Below are 23,371 nucleotides of genomic sequence, written 5' to 3'. Positions count from 1 at the left end.
CAAGCCCCACTGCACATTTAAAGCTGCTCTAGAAAGCCTGAGCAGAATACGGCCCTGATTTAGCACAGCTAACATCATCAGCACGTCTCTGGCACTACCCCATCTTGTTATTAGTAATCATTTGTCTGACAGGAAATTTTATCTGGGTTGGTGGTGAAGAAGCCAACGATTAACCCAGATAAATATTACCTGTGATACACGGCCTGTTTTGCAGTAATAGTGCGAACACACATGCATGATATCCTTGTAACACCTACAAAAAGAAATGTTATAAGGGAGGATAAGGGTATCTGCCAAATGCTGAAAATGTAAATGTCACTGTGTACCACTAATTCTTGGTAATAATGTACAGTGCAAAGGCATTTTTTAATATAAGTTTCGGTTTTTCATGCCAGTGTATAACTCTAGTTGTCAATATTGAGGAAAGTTTTTTGCATTTTAGTGAAGATCTTGGTAATTTCTGAACGATTATTTTCATCCTCACACCGCCGGGGTTGGGGGTTCGATTCCTGCCTCCACCTTGTGTGTGTGGAGATTGCATGTTCTCCCTGTGCCTCGGGTTTCCTCCGGGTACTCCGGTTTCCTCCCCCAGTCCAAAGACATGCATGGTAGGTTGATTGGCATCTCTGGAAAATTGTCCGTAGTGTGTGATTGCATGAGTGAATCAGAGTTTGTGTGTGCCCTGTGATGGGTTGGCACTCCGTCCAGGGTGTATCCTGCCTTGATGTCCGATGATGCCTGAGATAGGCACAGGCTCCCCGTGACCCGAGATAGTTCGGATAAGCGGTAGAAAATGAATGAATGAAACACATTGTGGCAAACGTACGGGTGCACATTTGACCATCACACCCGTATGTGCTTTTTGAACATCCAGTTAGTGACTTAATACCTCTTTTGCCTTTATAATAACCTTCACTCTTCTAGAAAAGCATTCTACTAGACATTAGAGCCTGGCTATATGGATTTGTGCCCATTCAGCCACAAGATCGGTCTAGGGTGAGGTTGGTGTTTCAGTTCATGCTGAGGGAGTGCAGTGGGGTTGAGGTCAGGGCTCTGTGCAGGACACTCAAATTCCTCCACTCCAAGGCAAACCCTGACTTTATGTCCTTTGTGCACAATGGTATTTGTCATGCTGGAACAGGTTTAGGACCCTTATCTCCAGCTAAAGGTAAAGCTACAGCATACAAAATCATTAAATTCGATTGTGTGCCAACAGTTTGATGAAGAACAACATACAGATGTGACTGTCAGGTGTCTACAAACATTTGCACATATTGTGTATATATAAAGATACAGACATTCTTTCCTCGTTTCATGCTTGCTCTGTTGCCAGATAAGTTTCCTTACTTCAATTTTGAAATAAAAAACAAAAATACTAACTATATAAATATAACTTTTGTAATATCAGGAATGCTAAATACATTCAAATGTACAACATTTTCACTTGATATTTTTTGCAGGCTTCTGTCACAAGTCATTCACGTTCTTGCCTAGGCCGATGCTAAGGTATACACACATTTTTAAATCTGTTTGCTTCAGTTAACAAACTGAAGCTTAGATACTCCTGTTTGTCTGCTGATCAGAACTGTTTATGTCATAAGGTGATGAATAGATGGCACATGACAGGTTCCTGCATATCTGCCTCACTTCAAACGTTTCTCAGTTTCTATGATTCATTAGGTGAAATGCTCAGCGTGCACTAGTGCGATCGGTTCACGGCATATAAAGATCACACACATACATTAAAGAATGCTTTTATACCAGAACCTCAGTGGTCATTTGATTAAGGAATAGTCTTATATTACTTTTTGCTTGTTCAACTTTGTTTATGTATCTTTTTTTAAAAATAGCCCTTCCTCCAAAACCATTTAATATGCACAGGCATATTAGTAATGTTCAGTGACAGTACTGGTGCTATTGCCAAGATAACCCTGATGGAGAAAGACATTAAATGTGGCTTATGAAATCTCTGAAGGTCCTCAAGCTTTATGAGTTTCATAGTGCCTTATCAGGAGGAACTAAAAATAGCCTGGCAGCTGGGTTTATGCAACGTCCCACTGGCACCATCAGCAGGGACAGGATCTCTTAACCTGGCATATTTCACCACGTCTACCAGCCACGAAAATATCACAGAATTAAGCTGAATTTCAAACATTCTTTCCTCATTGGTGTACAGACTCAACTAATAAGAAGAAAGAGAGGCTGACTGATCAATGACTGATTGAGATGAAAAAACTTTACTTAAAGGAAATAAGTAATTTTACTCGCCACTGATATAGTTTACATTCATTTAAAGAGCATCTGGAAAGTAGATGTAAAACCTTGCTGTCGCCTTGGGAGAGCATCTTGGGCAATTAATTTTTTAATCTCTTTCCACACAATACACTCTTTCATATTATATTTCTACCATCGATATTTCTGTTTATCCAAGTGATGTTTTTGGTATTTTTGAACGCATGATTAGTATCTGTTTTACGTACATCGTGCCTCGTGTGAACTATTTTCATGCTGTTATCACACAGGAAACATGGCACATGAATAAGATTCAAAAAAGAGACCACCAAACGTGTCCTGTTGAAGTTTTGTTGAACATCAGCAGCTGGAAAAATGACACATAATTCTAGCTGGATCAAAAGAACATGAAACACAAGTGATGGTTTTACAATTGAAAGAACAGTGTTGTGGTGCTGCACCTGGGGGTCGAGCGTGAGTCTCACCTATCTGTAAAACGTCAGTTGCTGTGTTTTTTTATGATACGGTGCTACACAGTGCATGTGACTGACAATCCAAGTGTTGTGAGAAAAAGCATTGTAACATCAGGATGGTGTAATATTACTGTACATGAACGTAAACATGACACAGTCAAAACACTCTACTTATGAATAAACTAATGTTTAAATTAAGATAGTTAATTTAATCATCGGGGGCACGGTGGCTTAGTGGTTAGCACGTTTGCCTCACACCTCCAGGGTTGGGGGTTCGATTCCCACCTCCGCCTTGTGTGTGTGGAGTTTGCATGTTCTCCCCGTGCCTCGGGGGTTTCCTCCGGGTACTCCGGTTTCCTCCCCCCGGACCAAAGACATGCAAGATAGGTTGATTGGCATCTCTGGAAAATTGTCCGTAGTGTGTGATTGCGTGAGTGAATGTGTGTGCCTTGCGATGGGTTTGCACTCCGTCCAGGGTGTATCCTGCCTCGACGCCCGATGACACTGCATGTGACCTTTCTCTAATTTTGATCAGGACATGCTATATTTTCCATCAGCCTCTTCAGTGATCTAATGACAAATTCAGCACAGACTGTGAAAGCAAGACTCTTGGGAAGCAATGCTATTCCAGCATCCTATATTTAAACTCTCTCTGTATAAACACACTGACCTGCATAATTGAATACTTGCTGATGCTTGCCCCAATGTTGCAATTTGCATAAAAGCGCTCTGACGGTTCACTAGGGAAACGACCAATAAACTAATTGTAATGGTTTACTATTTTGTGCAGCAATTCAAAGAATGACCTAATGTAAAAGAACTGTTTCAGGGAGTCAATTTTCTTCTTTTTTTTTATTCCTTGTAAGCAGCATATTTACAGAAAGGAATCCAGTTTGGTATCTTTAAAAACAATGTACATCACATCATATCTACAAGTTTGTATAATCACAGTCTGACTATGGTAACTGAACGGAGCACAGATGACAATTCAGCGAGAGATTCAACAGCATTTCCCCACTTCATCAGTTTTGATCACATTCACATAGACTCATACTTCAAAAGATAATTCTGGTCATTTCATAGTTAAAGAGAATTTAACAGGGAGATTTAATAAATTATAATACAGATACTTAAACAGTAATTGACAGTGTTTATCCTGGAGTTCAACCTCCGAAGCTTTTTCACATTGCACAATATTTTCCTCTTTCTTTGTTTGTAAGGAATGCCTCTGGTGTTTTTAGGATGATGGAGTGTGGAGAGGAAAGGTGAAGATCCCAGCATTGGCCTCAAGTTCTGTTGTGGTACATGGTTATTAATCCCTCTTTGCAGTTTAGGGGCAAAAGTTTACAATTCATATGTCTGGTCTTAATACGTGGAAAAGGCTTGCAGGTAACGGCATGGTCCCTGTACATACTGCCACATCCACAATAATCCTTCACTATTTACCTTCCGTAAGGGAAGAATAAAGACAATAGGAGTCTATGAGCAGCAGCTAATGACACATTTCTTTCTAACTCTTAAATATGCGGAGCAGAGATCTCTAGGCCAGCAACTCCCCAGGCAGTCCGAATAGAGCTTGTAGAAAACATACAGTCTGGCTTCAATCCACCAATGGAATTTGCCGTCACAAATTCATTCTTTTTAGCACCTTAAATGGGACAGTTGCTGTGGGGATCACAGCTCAGACCTGTTTTAGGGACAAACCCCCCCTTTTCTGCAATGGAGTAAAGGAAAAACAGAATTGCACTTATTTCCTCAATATACTCATATAAATTTCCCCCCACTGATCCCTATAAACTACTCTTTAATTAAACCTCCCGACAGCTTAACGAAAAGAAACACAAACAGCGAGAGGGAGAAGGACAGTGAAAATATAATAACTGACAGTTTTTCAGACAACAAAAGGCAGACAGAATTTCTCTCAATAAGCAAGACAAATAAAATATAACATTGATTTAATAAGAACTTAATTTAGACCAGAAAAAAATAAAAAGCTTATTAAAGACCAATAATTGTATCAAAATTACCCCAAATCTAGTTGAGATTAATCTGCTTTATGCTGTATCGAGACACCTAATAATGGAAAAGTGCATGCAGTGTAATAACTGGTCTTTTTTAAGTGCTTCACTGAAAGAAAACCTTGTGGCGCAAAAAAAAAAAAAAAAAAAAGCTCCCCTTTCTCAAGCTACCATGTGGGAGTATGCATTAGTGTCTGCACTTTACACACATTCACTAATTGGCACAAAAGCATAATGGGCCAGAAAAAGAAGAAGTGTCCTTTATGCAGCAAGATAATGATTCTGAGCAAATCTGAAAATGTCCTGTTTCGAAAATGCACCATTACCCACTGAAGCCTCTTTTTCTCAATTATTAGGGTCAAACTCTTTAGAGGAAAGTGGAAGTACCTTCATTGAATACGTGTGTGCTCAATCATTAATTAATTCATTATCCGGTTTTCAGACATTTACAAATCACTGGGTTGAAAAGGTACGATTCTTTTATGGACTTTAGAGAGCAGGTACAGAAGAAACGTTCACCTGACAGGTGAGTGATGATGCATTACAGTCTGACACCAAGCAGGTGGAGAAATCTCCAAGAGGTCACTTGCTTTGTGGTAGGCCTTTCTCCTTGCGCCAGCTTGCCACAGAATGGGAGCATGACTATGTGTGTGTTTCTTTTCTGACAGCCTCTCCTGGGTTAAACTACAAACTCTGGCCCTTCAGAGCACCTGAATGCTTGTAAACCTGCACATTTGTCATGTCCTGTAGCGACTCCGCTGAGAGATCTACGGTCATTTTCTCCTGATGCCGGGTTCAACCGGTCGCTGTTGCTGAATCAATCTCTCAATCTCTGAACCCAAGGTCTGGAGATTCTCCTGTAAAGGAAAATATCATATTGCTGTGAAACATTTGCTTCCAAAAACTGTGGATTCATGCTGCTTTACTCTAATGATAGGTATTCAATGTTGAGGCCCTTTATTTTAATTAAAAATAAATAAAGAAATGAAAAGGGGGGAAAGAACAATTTTCAGAGATGTTTATAGACCAAACTGCATTTGTAAAGTTTAACTGCACAAATGAAGACCTCTGATAGAGCTGTTTGGCAACCGGATCAAATTTTTCATTACAGGTTTATTACGAGACGGATCAAATGTCCGTCTCGTAATGAACCAGTCTCTCAAAATCATAGTTTTCTAAATTTAACTGCATCTTGTCTTGAATCCCTTTCTGATGATTTCTTTTACAAGTGAACACATACTCCTAGTAAACAGCTAAATAATCCACCTTGATCTTATTGCTGATATATTCCCCTGTACACCAACCATTAGTCTTTATTCTATAAAAAGTTGTGTCCATGACAAGGAGCTTTTCCTCTGTTCTGGAGCTTCATGTCTAATGTTCATGCTCATAGCAGATCCTGTGTGGGAATGCACTCTCTATGCATCATTAGTGCTTAGTTGAAGATAGCTATCGCCTTCCCAGCCATAATTCTGAGATTACATCAGCAAACACCAAGGGCAGCCTGAGCAATACCAGTTCTCCAAGTGAACCATGTATAGGCAAATTACCACATACTGTGCCATAATAGCATGCAACAATTCGCGGATTGTGAGAACCAAGTAGACTAGAAACATCTAATTATTTAGGTTCCATGTACACTACATGAACTTTATTAAGGAAGACCATGTTACCTTCAGCGTGATGTTTTTGAGCAGCGTGTCCTCCAGCACTGCCTGGAGCTTCCTGTTGATCTCCAGCGAGAGGTCCAGAGTGAGTCCAGTGTCAGCAGGATGTGATGTGTACAGAGAGGCCATAATGCCCCCTCTCTTACTAAGGTGCGCTTTGTTAAAATCTGATGCCTCGGATGAGAGCGCTCCAGACTCCTCCCTCAGAACGTAGCTTTGTATAATTCTGCACGACACAAAAGGGTACATCTGATTCGGTCACAACAACGAAGCACCTATATAAATACACACAAACACTTGTTCACAGAAATTGATGGATTATAAAAGCTCAGTAATGGCTGTGATTCTACACACACCTCTAAGGGAAGCAACAAAGCTCAAGACGCTAATGAACTAGGACACAGCCGAAGTCACAGAGCATTAATCACCAAATCAAATCAATGGACCTCGTCTCTTTCTATTCAGGACATATAAAGCTACAATAAATTGAAAGTAATCCAAGAAATCCAAGAAGCGATCAGTCTTTAAAACTGGCAAGCCCAGCCAAACCCACTATCGTGATTAAACCCGTATAGCAGGAGCGCAAGAGTGGCTTTCTAAAAGCACTGTGAAAGCAGGAAGCCTTGCTTTCCATTACACAAATACATAAGGCAATATATGATGAAAATAAACACAAGAGAGAAAATGAAATTTCTGCCGAGGCTGTTTGTTTTTGTGAGACACACCACCCAGGTGAGAAATCCAGAAATAATTGCATCTTCTGAGTGCATTTTTAATAAAAAGACAAAATCTTCAGATTGAATTATACCCTAAAATACTCAAGGTCATAAAAGCCTAATTTATTTTTAAAGTGCCTCAATTTGAATCTGAATCAAGAACTGCGATGTGTTGATGGAAACCTAAAATCGTATTGTTACGTCTATTATTGTTGACTTTCTACAATGGAGAAAATGAAGATGAAAAGTACCGTCTCCCCCATTTCTCCCCATTTCGAACCTTTTTTAACCACAGTGACGCATGGCCCACATAACGGCCAATTCAAATTTAATGCTTTATTCGGTCCATGTCTCAAGCCAAGGACATTAAAGGGCATACATGTATAGGGTGAACTCCCCAAATGATGTGGCACTAACAGAATTTGTTATGAAACAGATAATCAGATTCATCAGGGAAGATGGGTGTTTTAAAAGCCCTGGCTATCTACAACAGATAGGGAAGGCACTAACATTACGTACTCCATAGTAGTAGCTACTGTACAAATAGGAAAAGCGATGCAAAATGACATCAATAAATCAATCAATTAACCAATCAATAACTCACTCACTGCTACAAAAACAGATTGGCTTACCTTAAACTTATTTAGGGTCCATTTGGACACAATTTCCTTTATGGCAGTATTTAACAGAAAAGAATGAAGAGAAATCAAATTTTGCGTGAAACATATCGCGGCTTTTATGGAAATGAGGAGAGAAGTTAATTTATGTGTAGTAGAATGGGGTTATTGTCCACATGGTTATTATTTGATAACTGGTATGACTTCTTTCTGATGGCAGATGAGAACCAGTGGCAATATGTCCTGAAATTATTTCTCTCTCTGTTACTATATAAAGCCAGGGCAGGATGGCATTGGCCTGATTCTTTGCTGTAGCAGTAAGAGCAGCAGGGGGAAAGCAAGGACAGCAGCAGGCTACTTAAAAGGACGTATGCATTTTAAAAATTATAACTAAACCACAAATATACAACTAATTTTAGTTATGATGTTCTAACTTCAAACTCCAATTTTAATATGTAAAATGCACCTCACATACTGTACTTGCCGTTATATACATGCCAATGAAAGCTTAGGACTCTAATCTCTCAATCTGTACAATGTAGTTTCACTTAGATTTCATTCGCAGCAATCTAGTCTGGTATATTTGGTATATTAATTCAACTTAAATGAAACCGACTGCAAAATCAAATATGCTACAGAAGAAACGAATATCTGTCCATTTAATAACACATCTGTAATTTTCTCTCTCTTTGAAGAAATGTGGCCCCATTAGCTGAAAGCACTGGCTGGGGTATTGAACCAAATCAAGTTTAATTCTGTAATCAATTTACCATACAGATGCAGTGAAACCAAATAAGTATGCTCAGATCTTTAAATGCTGAGTCAGACACTGTGAAATAGCTTCATGTTTCATTGTCTACCTTTGCAATCTGATTCTGCATGCTTAGCAGATATATGAATAAGGTACGAGGCATAATTGGGAATCTCTGTGACATTATTTATATAACAGACGACGACACTATGTACCGATATATAATGCACAGTTCTGTATTTGTGCGACACTGACCACTGAGGTCTTACTGTTAACTGATGGAAAATAATTAAGAGGAAAATGCAGACGGAAACATTGTATATATAGAGGTAAAATAGTGTCTTATAGTCACATGCAGATTGAATCGGGACAGAGGAAAGGCTAGAAAGTGCAAAGCAGCTTTATCCGTATCACCATGTAAAACCGAAGCTGTAATTGATACGGAGTGATATAATGAACGAATGCCTGATTCATCAGAACAGCATTTGAATCTTTTAGCATTGACCGCTGAAGAACCAGGCGAACGCTGGTTAAGGGACATTTCGTATAATATCAGGTATAAAGATAGAAGTCCTTCTTACATTTAGATTTCGTCAGGACAAAACTTTGCAAAGTGAATTGTTTCTATTCTCTTTATTAAAATCAATCATCCTTCTCTATAGTGAGTTTCCATTTTACCCACAAAAGGGATGACGTTTAATAGATTAAACAGAATATCACTATAACTACGTACATAAACAGAGCATGACAACATAACTACACAAACATAACTTTAAACAATGCTTGGAAGACTAAACTGATCTATAAACTAGATTTTCAGTTTGGCAAGAAACTAAAGTAAAGAACAAAAAACATGAAGTGCCGTTTTATTATAGGAAAACTGAACAAGTGCTTTGGGTCCTCTTATACCGCATCGGACTGCCAATGATTACATTCTTATGACATCATACTTTTTATCCATTTATAGTTACTGTTTGATGCCGGGGACTATCCGCAAAAACAAAGTCATTCCTTCTAACACTTGTCACAGCATCTAAAAATAGTCATTCCCTCACAGGCGTCTCTATGTTCTCCCTTTTAATGTTAAGAAGATAACGGGGAAAAAATACATCTTGTCATGATACTGAGAAACTGTACGACATAAATAAAACAAAGACAAGTGTGGTGTGTTCACTGAAAGCTGAATGATCACTTAATAAGATTGCAAATGTTGCGCAAACAAGTCACAAGACAGACAAATTGTAGAAATCTGAGTGACACCTGCTCGTCCAAAATAACTTTTCACTGTGCCAAAAAACGTGACCGTAATCGGCTGTGTGTGATATCTGTAAACGTCAGAAATACACCCTGTGCTAATTGGCCTGTGATAAAAACTGTTGACTTCATATACTGAAATGTATAGAAATTTAGAACAAAATTTTAAAAATGGAGGTGAAGACAGCTGGAGGACTGAGGACATAAGACGAGTTTAGCCAGTATGATTTTCTTCTTTACTGCTACAGTAAAACAGTGGAATAAATCGATGTGGTTATAACTTTAGTAATGGTATCAAACAATATAAAGTGGAAATGGATCTATAAATATAATAAGATTGAAATAAGAAAATAAACACATTAGCCTTAGTTTATGGCCCATCAAGGACTCACAAATAGCTTTGGCAGAAACTGAGCACGATGTCCTTATGGAAAGCAAATATAGGAGTATAAAGGAAACTGTCAGTAGAAATAATGGAGTTTATGTGGCATGCAGCTACCTTGAGGAATGAGAACTGGCAAGGGATAAAATAGAAAATAAGTAAAAGACGCAAACAGCTCCTGTGACATTTTGGGTGGCTGTTCCGAGACTCCTATATTAGATTACACGCTATCTCACTCACTTTGTCTTTTTCCTGATCTCCTCCACAAGCTGCTTTATGTGGTCCTCCAAGAATTCAATTTTCTCATTTTTGCGTGCATGGGCTTTCTGCAGCCGTACGATGCGTTCCACCAACACGGCCTTGTCCACCTCTGGAAAGCTGTCCACGACCACCACAGATGAACCTGATTGGTTCTCCGGGGAACGATCGTCCATGCTGCTGCCTCGAGCATTAAGAGAGCCTGAGAGACAGAGACAGAAAAAGACAGAAAGAAGAAAGAATGTCACCTAAAACACACCGGGAAAGAATGGAAACAAAGTCTCGCCCAAAGCATTCAAGTGACAGTCACACCATACGGGGAATAACAATCAGCCTCACACAGCAGATGGCAATCACCCACACCCAGAATATCAGACTAGGATGCTTCAAGAGGTAGATGAAAGGCATGCAGGCTGACAAGCAAAGAGAAAGAAAGACAGAAGCAACTCCTATATGAAAAAGATAACTTCTAGACTAAAATCGATCATTCTTACTTTGAGCTTTAGGACAATGTTGTTAAGATTATTAGAGGTAGAAGGTGTACCTGAGGAACTGGAGCGACTTCCCATGCTGCTGCCCTCACGATCACATCCCCCATTCTCCACCTGGTCCAGCTTCTTACGTGCTATTACACAGCAAAGCACAACCACAAAAAATAAGCACCTGAAAATATCCCATTTCTCACAGGAAGAGACATTTTACTGCTCAGAATCTCATTCCCTGGAGACCACGAAGACAGCCTGAACACTTCACAAGACTCATATCTTTACCAAAAATCAAATATGTTCAATTACAGTACTTCGAGTGAAAGGTCGTCACCTTGAGCTGGAGAAAAGTCAACAGGCACGAGAGAGCAGGAGCAGAAATAGAGCTGTTTAAAAATACCTTCACATTCCTCACATGTCCTCTATAGGAACAAATCCCCAGACTCTCTAATGTTCCTTTTTCTTTCTCTCCTGTCCTTACTAAAGTGTGGTGTGAACATGCACTGTGGCCTAACCTAGGTTTTCCTGCAATCACACTGAGGGATGAATACATTACCTCAATCTGTCTGATTCTGCAGCATAGCCGCTCCACAAGCCCTCTCGGTGCTCCAACATGGCTTTATAATTACTAACGGTGCCTCAGGAATCCATGCACTTCAGAGAAATGCTAAATGCTCCATTAAATTAATGAACTTTGCACCATTAAAAAGGCTACACATACAATGTGAAATGTTTAAACATTTTTATGCTTTTTTCCGCCCTTCATTAACTGATGTTCTGGTGTCAGCCCTCATCACTGATTATAGATAGTTCACTGCAAAGACTCTTTGAAAAGGTTTTCACTCGAACCCAAAAATCTGCTTTATAATTAGTAAAAAAAAATAAACATTTAAATAACAAATTTGTAACTTAGGGCCTGGGGTTCCTGACAGTAATTTAAATAGGAACTATTAACACCCAAAAAACAAAAGAGATATCAAATAGGCCAAGACAATTTTATGGGAGCATTAACACAGTAACGCGACACAAAAAAAAAGATGAAATTGGATTAAACCGAACAATGTCTTAAGGAGCTGCCGATGGACTTCACATATTAAAGTCTTTCTCATGTTCATTAATGTCATATAAGAGCATCTTATTAAATCTAATATATAGTGGCCTAAGAAAGAAATCTTTACATATTAATTGTGACATCCTCTTCTGTGTCAAAATACATTATTCAAAGTCTTTACCGTCTTTGTCATGGTTATGGTTGTTATTGATACAGTCGTGGTTTAGTCACAAGCACTTACATGCATAAAATACATATCCATCTATTACAGTCTACATGTTCATTTATTTTACTTAACCGATTTCCTTATTCCAGTGTTCCTCATCAATTTTGCATCTGGCTGCAACTCGCACACTAGACTCCACTAAATCATACTCTGTTTCTTCACTCAGCAATGTAGTAAAAACTCTCTGCTTGTATAAACTACTACTGTTGGCAGCACAAGTAGCAAAAGTGTGCAGCCTCTCTTAGCTACGACCTATTTTGGCTATGAAGATGTTCCCCCCTTGAATGTTCTTAAAAAGATGATTGATCCATTAAACAATGGTATTTTTAGATGAGGTTATCGTACCATAAAGATTTCAGATTAACAGCCACATGCCTGGTATTACTTTGTTTCATTTACCTTGTGTGAGCTGCTTCGTCAGATCCTTGATGTTGGCTGCTTGCTTCCTTTTCTGTGTAACCAGCTCATCTCTTAGCTCCTCCACTCTCATCTTCAGCTGAGCGATCTCTGTTTGCAATGCAGCTCGCTCTGTCTGAAGAGCCTGGACTTCATCGTGCATTCGCTGTTCCTCTCTCTTCAGCCTCATTGTCTGAAAACACACACACACAAACACAAATCAATCTAATTTCTAAACCAAAGAGACATACAATTCATAATCATTAAATTACTCTGTTCTTTTCTACCATGTGAGTGATGAGGCTACCTTTGTGTTGTAAAATTGGTTCAATTTAAAGCTGCCCTTTTAATGCAGCACGCACTCTCAATATTGAATTAGGTAGATGTGGGTGGAATAGATAATAATAGAAGTATTTATATGTCCATAGTAAGATTATTTGCTCTAATGTGATCATGTATGAGCGCACCATATCTGCCAGAGCCCTCTCGGTCTCCTCCAGTCTGTTCTTCAGCTCCCTGGAGCTAGTGTTCATGCAGTCCAGCTGAGTCTGCAGGCCATTGCTCTCAGACTGCAGCTGAGCATTCTTACTCGTCAATTTCTCTGTGAAGGACAGGAGCTCAGCCTCACGCACTCGGCCCCCCTGAACATCTTTGTGTAGGTCTGCAAACAGTAAGTTCAGACTCTCTACCTCCTCCTTCAAAGACATTATCTCCTGCTCATCTCTGTCAAACAAAGTAGACACAAGAATAGACAACTTTATATCAAACATATGTACAGCGTTAAGTGATTTACTGCAATTTCCATTTATGTGCCAAAACCATAGTCACTCCCTTATTCCTCATAATTCCTAGACATTGAAATGATGACACTAGATCAAGTGTCGTTATGCCCTAATGACTCCACACAGACACACACAAACACAAATAATTCTGTTATCTCTTGAAGAGGCCCTATGATCATACACCAGTGGGCACAGAGCCCCTCTTGTATTCTTGTATAAAGATTCTCCCACCACAAAGAACTGACAAGGTCATTCAAATGAATCATCTCTGATGCAAAGACACACCCACTGGACTGTGTTAAAATCATCATCATCACAGGAGTCAAAATTAATCTGAAAACATTTTCCTAAAGTAATCCCAATTATGACACACTTTGCACCAGATGGGAAAGGGGAATGCTCCATGGAACCAATACTACAGTAGCTATGGGCTTTTCTGAGTCATTAAGGACACTGCGAGTGGTAAGATTAATTGGTCAGGGTTGGTGGATGGGGTGCCTCTATTACCTCTGATGCTGCTCTTCTAATCTCTGAATGTCCCCCAGCTTCTCTCGCTGGTTCTGGATCTCAGACTTCTGTCTGTTAATGATCTCCCTGTATTTACACAGCTCATCTTCCCAGCGAGGCCTTTCATCCTCCAGACATTTTACCTGTACGAAGGAGCAGGAAGGTACAATAAATATGGAAATATTCACAAACTATTATGTATACAATGCATATACATGTAAAATTTCTTACCTTGGTTCTGAGAGTGGTAAGCTCGTCCATTCCTTCTTTGAAGCTCCTCTTTAGATCCTCCAGCTCCTTAATCTTGGCTCGATGCATCTGTCAATCATAATGGAGAACATGATGCAAATGAGCCTTCTCTAGAGCTGCAAGCACCATTAGTCAATTGCTTCATTCCGCCCATTCTAATTAGTAAAGTGATGGCTGAGAGAACCTTTACAAGTAATGTTAAAGTTTATTAAAGCTAATAAAAATGCAAATATAAAACCAAATAACGCTTCATTGAAAAATCCTAAAGCACTTCAGGACAATAATTAAGTGGACTTAATAACATATAAATAGTAACTAGACAAGAAAACAAACTAAAAGCTAAATTTGGTCACTCGAAAAAAGAAAAAAATACAGCACTTTGCGATTCAAGAATTCACAAGATGTAAGTAAAAACATGTTACAGGATTACAAAAATAGAACCTTAATACTCTATAAAGGGTCTCAGGTTTTAGAACTGTTTCTGATGTGCATAAAACCAGCATCAGCAAATGGATGTTGAACCCTGAGACAGGTGTAAATAAAGCAATAAGAATTCACCTCCAGCTGATCTGTCTGTTCCTGCTTGTGCTTCTCCAGCTCACCCTTTGTCTCCCGCAGCTTTACGTCTAATTCATTAGACTTAATTTCCTCTGACTCCTAGTGAAAGGGAGTAATTTAATTGTGCATTATGAACCTGAACAAAAATAATTTCCACATGAGTACTTTTGCACTATACATTCACCAAATTAGATATATATGGTGTTAGCATTACAGATTGTTTTAAACCGTAGTTTAGAATGTTCAGAGATTAAAAGCCAGCACACTACACAACAGACAATACTGTCCTCTAGTGGATATTTAAAACGCTAGTAGTAGTGCCACCTAGTTAGTATATTTACCACACATTTTCCAACAAGTATTCTGTTTAGACTTGCCTGATATGTTCGAATCATGTCTTGGCAATTCTTGCGGATCTGTTCGGTCTCCTCTTTTGCCTGGGTCAGCTTAGCGGTCGTTTCTTTTAACTTATCTTTTGTATCCTGTTAAGAACAAAAAAATTTGACACTTGAAAATAGTACAATACAATAAAAAATAAAAACAATGGACTGCCAACAGGCCTCAATCTGTCTGTATCAAATTATACATAAAAATAAAATATGAGTTGAAATTTCCCTTTATAGGATTTCATCACAGTTAGCCTGTTTAAACAAGTTACCTTATGAGCATCTGTCTCACTCTTTAATTTGTTTTGGGCCCATTTCACTTTGATGATATGAGAGTTGATCTCATCCTTGAGCTTTTCCAGTTCGCGAGACAACCTACATATCTCATTCTCCTACATAAACAAGAATGAAACTTAATAAATAGCAGAATTGAGAAAAAAAAAAGCCAGCCAGCTTGTATCATTTTATATTACTAATATAATGGAGTGTTTTTACTTTGGCTTCATGTAGCTGCTGAAGCCGTCCTTTCTCCTGCGCTAGCTGGTTCCCCCTCCGGGCCTGTTTGTCCACCTCTGAAGTTGCCTCTCTGAGCTTTCTCTCCAATTGCTCCTTTTCCCTACGTAGGTCCAGTGCCTCTTTTTCCCCTCGAACATACTTCATAACCATGGCCTCCTTCTCCTGCCGTGCTTCCTCACACTTCTTACCAGCCTGAAAAAAAAAGTTAAATAAAATAATGCAACATCAGCCGTGTACAACTGTATTGTTCTGTATCTTTATTTACAAATTAATTTTGTGTTAGTTTTGAGCTGTGAGAATGTCCTGTCATGAAGTGGTGCTTTCAGTAATCAAGTTGGCAGGCTTTGTGTATTTGAGGTTCCTGTTTGCAGGAAAGTAAGGGGAAACAGTCTCATAACTGACACTGTTCTGAGAATTTCGTATGAAAGAGAAGACCAGTCTGACTGAATTCTTCAATAATAAGTAACTAATTCCGCTCACCTACTAAATGTAACTTAACATTAGACCTTGATAACTGAAGCCAATACTGAGACTATGAGTAAAAGATAAAGACAGACAACAGTGCCACATTCTGATGGGAAATGAGACACGAAGGATGAAGGAAATAGAGATTGAGAACCACAGTCTAGTCATTGTTTGAAAGTAACTGATCCACTGTGGAAGAAAAAGAGCTTTGTGTTGGGAAAGGGGGAAGGGTGCCATCTTGGGCGATTGTTTTCATGGTACCAGTGGCAGTGGTCATAGTGATGACCTCTAACCTGCTCAAGGCGGTAGGACATCTCCCTCTGCATCTGCTGAATGGTGTTTTTAGCCGCCTGGTCCTGGTGAACCAGTTTGTCCTTGGATTCTTTTAGATCCTTCAATAGTTGCTCCACCCTACTCTCAAACTGTTAGGACAAAGACAGAATGTTATCATTTAAAAAAACAATCTGCTTAGGAATGACTAGAGCAGGAATGATCATGAACACTCCCTGTATGACGACACAAAAGCGGGTTTGACAGGGCAGAGTTAAAGATAGAGGCTATTAATCACTCAGGAACAAAACTGACTCAACATCAAAGATCATGAAGGTATAACACAGGTGGAATTGTGCAATAACACTACAAAATACACACCAGGCACAATACATCTTCCAGTTAGTCAGAAATGTATTTTTCAATAACCTGGTAGGGGTGGCTAAATTTATTACGTAGATCCTTTTGGGAATCTATGAACAAATCAGGTGTGTGTCGGCTTTGATTTAAAAAAAAATTTTCAATTAGCAATTTGTGATTAAAAAGGCAGAACGCCTAAACAGCTGCCAGCGGCCTTTCAGACAAGAAAAATTTAACCGGTTGACAGGTAATATATTTATTATCTATCCCACAAGATGTGTAAAACCTTCAGTGTGCTGCCAGTGCTATGTTTTAGTTGCCTACACAATGACTAGGCTAAAAAAAGGCAGTGCTTGTTTACCAGTTAGGCCCAATAATAATAATAATAATAATAATAATAATAATAATAATAATAATAATAATAATAATAAATGAATGCTTCAGCACATTAAATTTATCTGAGGTATGATCACACCTAGTGAGAATTGGTCAGCGTGTTCAGTGTAAACATAGTTACACACCAAATGTTTTGTGAAAGTCAATAAGGGATTTTCCACCTTTTCAGGTTTGTTAAGACTTCTTGACCCAGTACCCTATGAATGAATAAATAAAAAAAAAAACTAGGCTTAGACATGAAATCTGTTCATATTGTCAACCCATACTTTTTATTCACCCAGACCTGAACTGAAGAGTAAGAGCTTTAGAATTGGTTTTGTGTGTTGGTTGTTTACTGATAGAGAGCATATGATTGCATCTCTGCCCCTTGCTCTCTCGCCACAGAAGGAGGCAGCAAATGAATCTGGTGAGATGAGAGAGCACAGATGCCCCTTCTAATTCAGCTGTGATGAGAAGCTGTGAAAGTATAGTACACACAGCAGTTTCCTGTCATTATCCTGATACCGGATTATTGCTCTTTAGACACAGCCGACCTCCCGTGCTGCTGTTTGATTTGTGTTATTACCCTCTGTGACAAAGGCCCCCGTAGGACTCAAAGAGGTGTATCTACTTAGCACCAGATGCAGGCACTTTAGTAAATAAGCACATTAATCAGTAAAGAGAGCCTGAACTGGCTATTCAGGTCTGCCATCTGAATGGACACGAGCAGGCTTATTTAGCCAGTCACTTTTATCAGATTCTATTATTAGCCTTGTTATTGACCAGGTCATTCTGGAAAATATATATAGGGCCAGTGGCAGGCTGTAAATTGAATGAAAATGTATAGTAATTAATATCACCAGCATGCCACTTTCTCTCAGAGAAAAACACGACATACTGCTTAACTACAGCTTATGCTGAGTGATAACGATTTACCTTCTTAATAGTGCAAAGATGTTGTTTCTCTGTTTCCATCCTCCTCTTTAGCTCCTCCCTCATGCTGTCTTTCTCAGAGCAGATGCCCAGAATCAGCTCCTGATGTTTCTTATTCTCATCCAACAACCTGTCACACAATGACAGCCACTGTTATTGTAACAGCTTTACAAACATCTCTCAGTGTTTTTACTGCCTGGCCCTGATTTGGTCTAATCCATTTGAAAGGATTTAACACTTTTTGTTAAATTTTAACAAGTGTCTAAAAATGATTACTGAAGAGGCTCCTTCACAAGAGCCTAACAACAATCTCAGTGCTGGACTGGCTTCAGCTTCTAGTCAAAGCAGATTGGTCATTCATATGAAAATGAGGAAAGTAACACCACAAGGGTATGTAGTCACATACAGTGCAATACACAGCAGGGGATTAGATGTATTAATTCTAGAACGGCATAATTCACATTAATACAACAAAGACATGATTTAAAAGAATTCCAACCCCAAAGATTTGGAGTGAATTCCACACACTGGAAAAGATTCTCCTCTCTAGTAACACAACAAAACTAATCTAAAATCCGAGAATAAATACTGGCTTTTGTTTTAAATATTAGACAGAACTAAATATGGTTTAAAACACATACAAGTCACAGCACTGAGGTATATCGGTGCATTGGGCTCAGAAAATATATGAATATTTGGCAAAAATGTCTGGTAACATTAAAAAATACAGCATACAGCAAACAGATAGTTCATCATACTTGGTTGAGAATATTCTCAGTCCAGATAGACTGTCTGATGCGTTATTGTAATCTGTGACCTGTTATTTAATTAAACATGGTTAAAATTTCGTAGTTGTGTTAGTTGGTTGAAGATTTGGGAAAATAAGTTATGTTATTAGGCTCCACAAAACCTAAAAGCAAAGTACAGTCTGTATGTGAACACAATATCTAGTCTTAATAGGATCAATCCACCAAAAGACAATATCCCAATTAAACATAAGCCAACAAAAGAAATAAAACAATATGCAATATATCGATAATATATGAATAACCCTCGCTTGTATTCTCATACGAGAAAATATACCACTGACAAACATTTTAGTTAAGAATGTCTTGTGAGGTAAGTATGAGAGAGGGAAGAGGAATATCAGGAATATCAGGAATGCTAATCTAATCTGTGGTGGAGGAACAGCTGTTGTGTTGATTGTCAACACTTTTGTGCAAGTAGTTCTGATGCAAAATTAGTTCTTATATTATATTTAGAATATTTAAAACCCTGTTGAGGAATTTTGAATATTCATAGGATTTTACCTTTTCGTTAAAACTCACAGTGAAACGGCTATACTGTAACCTCTCTTTAACCAAAAAGCCAGTGATAAACAGAAGATTATGTAAAAGACAAATCTTTTCAAAATACTCAGTACCTCTTGATGGCCGTTTCCTGTTGCGCGTATTTGAGCTGGACACACTTCTCAAACACAACCATGGAGTCTGGATCCTTGGGCAGACCGTTCGGTAGGCTCTCACGTACCTGGCAGTTCAGCAGCTCTGACTCCAGTTCATCCAATAGAGACTCCTGAGATACCGAGCGCTGGATCTCAGACATTAGCTTCCTGCTACAGTCTGTATCGTACAGGTTAGCACTGGACACTGAGTTTAAATGATTAGCCTCATGCTGTGGTGAAACTACTGAGTTTGTCACTTTGCCACTTTGACTGCTTAGACTTTGAGGCTTGGCAGCATTCCCTGATGGATTTACTTCATGTGAAGGCATGCTGTTTGACTCACAGGATTCTCTTGCATCTTCTGGAACACAAGAAGAGGTCACTTCTTGGTCTACAGGATGACTGGAAGGAAGCATATCTTCTTCTATCCCATCCAAAACAGCAGGCACTATTTCTACAGGTCCATTAGGAATAGCTGGAGGAGTCCTGCTATCATCTATAGAGGAGGTCCCGCTGTCACAGCTGCTGTTGCCATCCCCTTGTCTGTCCTCTGAATTTGTTTGTTCTTGGTCTGGTGTGGGAAGGTCCAGCCTCAGTTCCACCCTTTCAGCACCATCAGACTGAATGCTGTCTAACACACTGTCCTGTTCAGCTTCTTGTACACCATCCTCCTGGACACCTTTTAGTTCATGTTCAGGACCATCACTGATGGCTTGCGATGTCCCTGTGCATGCTGTAGAGACGTCTGTGCTGTGATGATCTGGAGTGGGGTGCTGCTCTCCCTGACAGTCACACTGCTCCATGCTCTCCTAAAACACCACACCTGAAAGAGATAATAAATTATTACCATGCACAGATCCGCACTACATCTCTCTTACTTTGTTAAAGGTAAACAGCAGTATATTACAAAAATTCTTTAATTTGTCAAGAAAAAATTGTTGCAAAAGGTCCTGCCAATGCAGAAATATTTTATTATCATACTTCCTTCCTGCAAAACAGACAGTGAGAAATTAAAAGTCACTTCCTCCTTCTTCTGACATAGCTCAGGCTCTGGCACTGTCCTCTACACACCAAAAGAATGGAAACCGTTTTCCCTGTTGTACACACAGCCTACAGCTTAAGTAAATTTGAGCTGGTATTCCTCCCACTGAATTTCATTCAGTGACATAATGACATTGCAATTGTTCTCTTATGAACTGATACTGCTACAAATGCCAAGCGCTGTAGAGGACAATCATGTGCTACAAGAGTATACAAGACCTTTCTATTAATACAGCACTTCCAGAGAGTAAGAGTGAGGGCAAAATTCAAGAAATGAACTTTGGACAGAGTGCTTTAAATCAAGATATGCCATGCTGTAAAGTTACCAAGTCAAAGGATTGTCTGAAGATGTAAAACTGTGTATCTATACACAACTCGGCATGAAGACGATATATAGCAATACAAAAACTGATTTGATGTAAAGATAATTATTTCCACAAAGGGGAGGAGGGTTCAGGCATAGATATTATCCTTTACTAATGGTTTGAGATGGAGTTTGAATGCCGATAAAAAAAAAAAAGTGTTTTTTTTTCTCTCCATTTTATAATATAATATTTCATTCAAATCTAAAAACCATCTAAGTAGAGAATTCTCTTTCTCTGACTGTTTGACAGAACACAAAATACATATGGATGACTTCTTGACTATTAATATCATGTTTGCTATGAATAATATTAAAAAATGACACCTAATGACAAATACTCTTTTTGTTCCAGTAGCCCAGGCTTCCAAACCAGAGTTCCATCACTTTTCTGTACACACACACACACACACACACACACACACACACACACACACACACACACACACACATGGTGGGAGTCACCCTGGATGGGGTGCTAACCCATTACAGGGCACAATTTCACACACTCACACACGAATTCACACAATACAGACAATTTATAGACGTCAATCAGCTACCATTTTTTGACATTTTTTGACTGAGGGATGAAACCTGAGGAAACTCCTGAAGTACAAGAAGAACATGTAAACTCCACACACAGATTGAAGGAATGAATAGAAAATTCTAAAGTTAAATGGTGACAATATAGAAAGCAGGCTTCAGGATCATCACTCGTTAGAATGAACTCAGGAACTGTGGTCCTGTTATATAATGTGCTGTAACCCTGAAGAAAGTGAGTTAATACAATGGAAAGGTTTCTCTCCTCACACTCAGTGAAGAAACTCTCATATCTTTGTTTACATTAGCTAGCTCTATGAATTCAACACCTTCACAATTGGGCTAAGAACAAGTGGGTCTGGTCCCAAAAAGATCTAAATAAAGAACTAGGAACAAAAGGACCTGTGGGTGTGAAATCGATACCACGGACGTAGCTAAAGCAAAGCTACCTGTCAACTGCATCCATAATCAGCGACTGTTTGTAAATAAACAGCTGGACATTTCTGAACACGGTGGCCAAAGCCTGCTATAGCTCAAGCTTTGTTATGATCGTTAAAACACGAGAAATCCGAACCTAACTGTACAGATATGTTGCTCGAACAAAACATTAAAATTCTAAATCAGCTATCAGAATCGGGAGGTAACGTTAGCTACAGACTCTGCTAGAAAACACCTGATTAGCCTGCTAGCTAACATAGCTGCCGGAACTGCGGTGTGTCTGAAGCTATGGTTCACCCGAGAATGAGCTTAAATGTGACATTTAACTTACCCTTTATGTAAGGTCCATTCAGCACGACTGTTATAAAAGTAGTCACAACACAGCGGGTCCACCGTCCTAATGTTAGCGCCTGTTGAGGTGACACATCAACAAATATGGCTACTGCACTCAACCGACGGCAGGCAGCTAAACACTAGTGGCTGCGCATGCGCAGTAAAAGCATCGTTTATAATTTTTTTTGTCGTCGATGAAATGAAAAGTGAAACGAATGCATGAGAAATATTAGGATGTGTACTAATTTGCATTGTAAAGTTAAAGGAAAACCATGTGATATTTGGCAACAAGGAATTTGTTGTGTGTTTTTAAGGTGCTCTTGGTACATACATATAAACACGAGAACAGTGAACAATAGTAAGGATTTACATATTTGCATAGTACTTGGGAAAGAGGCAGTAATTAGAGATGGAGAATGAATTACAGAACAGGTTATAATCCCTGTATTGCTGTTTAAGCCGGATATGGCATGGGGGGGGGATGTTTTTTATGGTTAGATGTTCTAGTGCTCAGAGGTCTTATGATGTCACCTTCCTGTTTCTTCACTCTAGAGTTGTACAAGACCTGAAGGTTGGGCAGGTGTTCACCAATGACCCTTTCTGCTGTCCTAACAGTCTGTTGCAGTCTTCTTACATCTTTTGCTGGCTGACCAAAGCTTTCAGACTTTTTCACACTGATGTAGAGTCGTTACTAGAAAGCTACATTTTCAGCTTTTCAGAGTAGTTTTGCTTTGCCACTCTTATCTCCCTATTTAGTGTCTATTTGGTCTGTTGTACAAGGCTTTGTCCCCACTTCTGTAAGCATCCTCTTTGGCCCGGTGAAGCTGTTTGACATGTAGTCTGTGTACACGTGTCTGTGAATTATCTAGACTATCTGTGAATTGGAGGTGTTCACAATCAGTAGTATTTACCACCAGGGGTAGTATCAACAACATCAAAGTAGAAATAGTGTGAATATATTTAATATTATATATTAAATCATATATTATAATATTACAAGAGGAAGGTATCTGTCTAATCTTGCAAAGAAATTAATACAGCCAATTCACAGATAGTGTAGATAATTCACAGACGTGTACGCAGAATACTTGTCTGCAAAATATTGGTGCTTTAGTTTATTTTATTGTAATCCATCATGGATTTTTAGCTGAACACCTCCCACTTATGGAGGCAAAAAAGACTTTCAGTCAAAGGAAGAGATTCAGTCAGATCATTTGTCCTCTCTAATTTTCTCCTTTCCAGCCTTGTTACTAAATAATACATAAATAAGTAAACAAGCAAACGTGG

At 39.0% G+C, this 23,371-nt stretch overlaps 1 protein-coding gene across 1 annotated transcript; it reads right to left on the bottom strand.

The window, feature by feature from the left end:
- Window positions 1-3,538: 3,538 nt before the first annotated feature.
- ccdc186 (coiled-coil domain-containing protein 186) lies at window positions 3,539-22,238 on the bottom strand. Its single transcript, XM_027140568.2, has 16 exons — window positions 22,083-22,238; window positions 19,351-20,194; window positions 17,931-18,057; window positions 16,283-16,411; window positions 15,504-15,716; window positions 15,281-15,400; window positions 15,000-15,104; window positions 14,623-14,721; window positions 14,047-14,133; window positions 13,816-13,958; window positions 12,994-13,249; window positions 12,530-12,719; window positions 10,913-10,993; window positions 10,351-10,570; window positions 6,397-6,616; window positions 3,539-5,580 (listed from the first exon to the last, which is right to left on the bottom strand). The coding sequence occupies exons 2-16, from the start codon at window positions 20,172-20,174 to the stop codon at window positions 5,497-5,499; spliced, it is 2,898 nt and encodes a 965-aa protein (XP_026996369.2). The 5' UTR covers window positions 20,175-20,194; window positions 22,083-22,238; the 3' UTR covers window positions 3,539-5,496.
- Window positions 22,239-23,371: the final 1,133 nt, after the last annotated feature.

This window comes from Tachysurus fulvidraco, chromosome 8 (genome assembly GCF_022655615.1).
Source record: "Tachysurus fulvidraco isolate hzauxx_2018 chromosome 8, HZAU_PFXX_2.0, whole genome shotgun sequence".
NCBI lineage: Eukaryota > Metazoa > Chordata > Actinopteri > Siluriformes > Bagridae > Tachysurus > Tachysurus fulvidraco.
The sequence above is the reverse complement of the archived record's forward strand: the minus strand, read 5'-3'. Positions and strand labels throughout refer to the sequence as shown.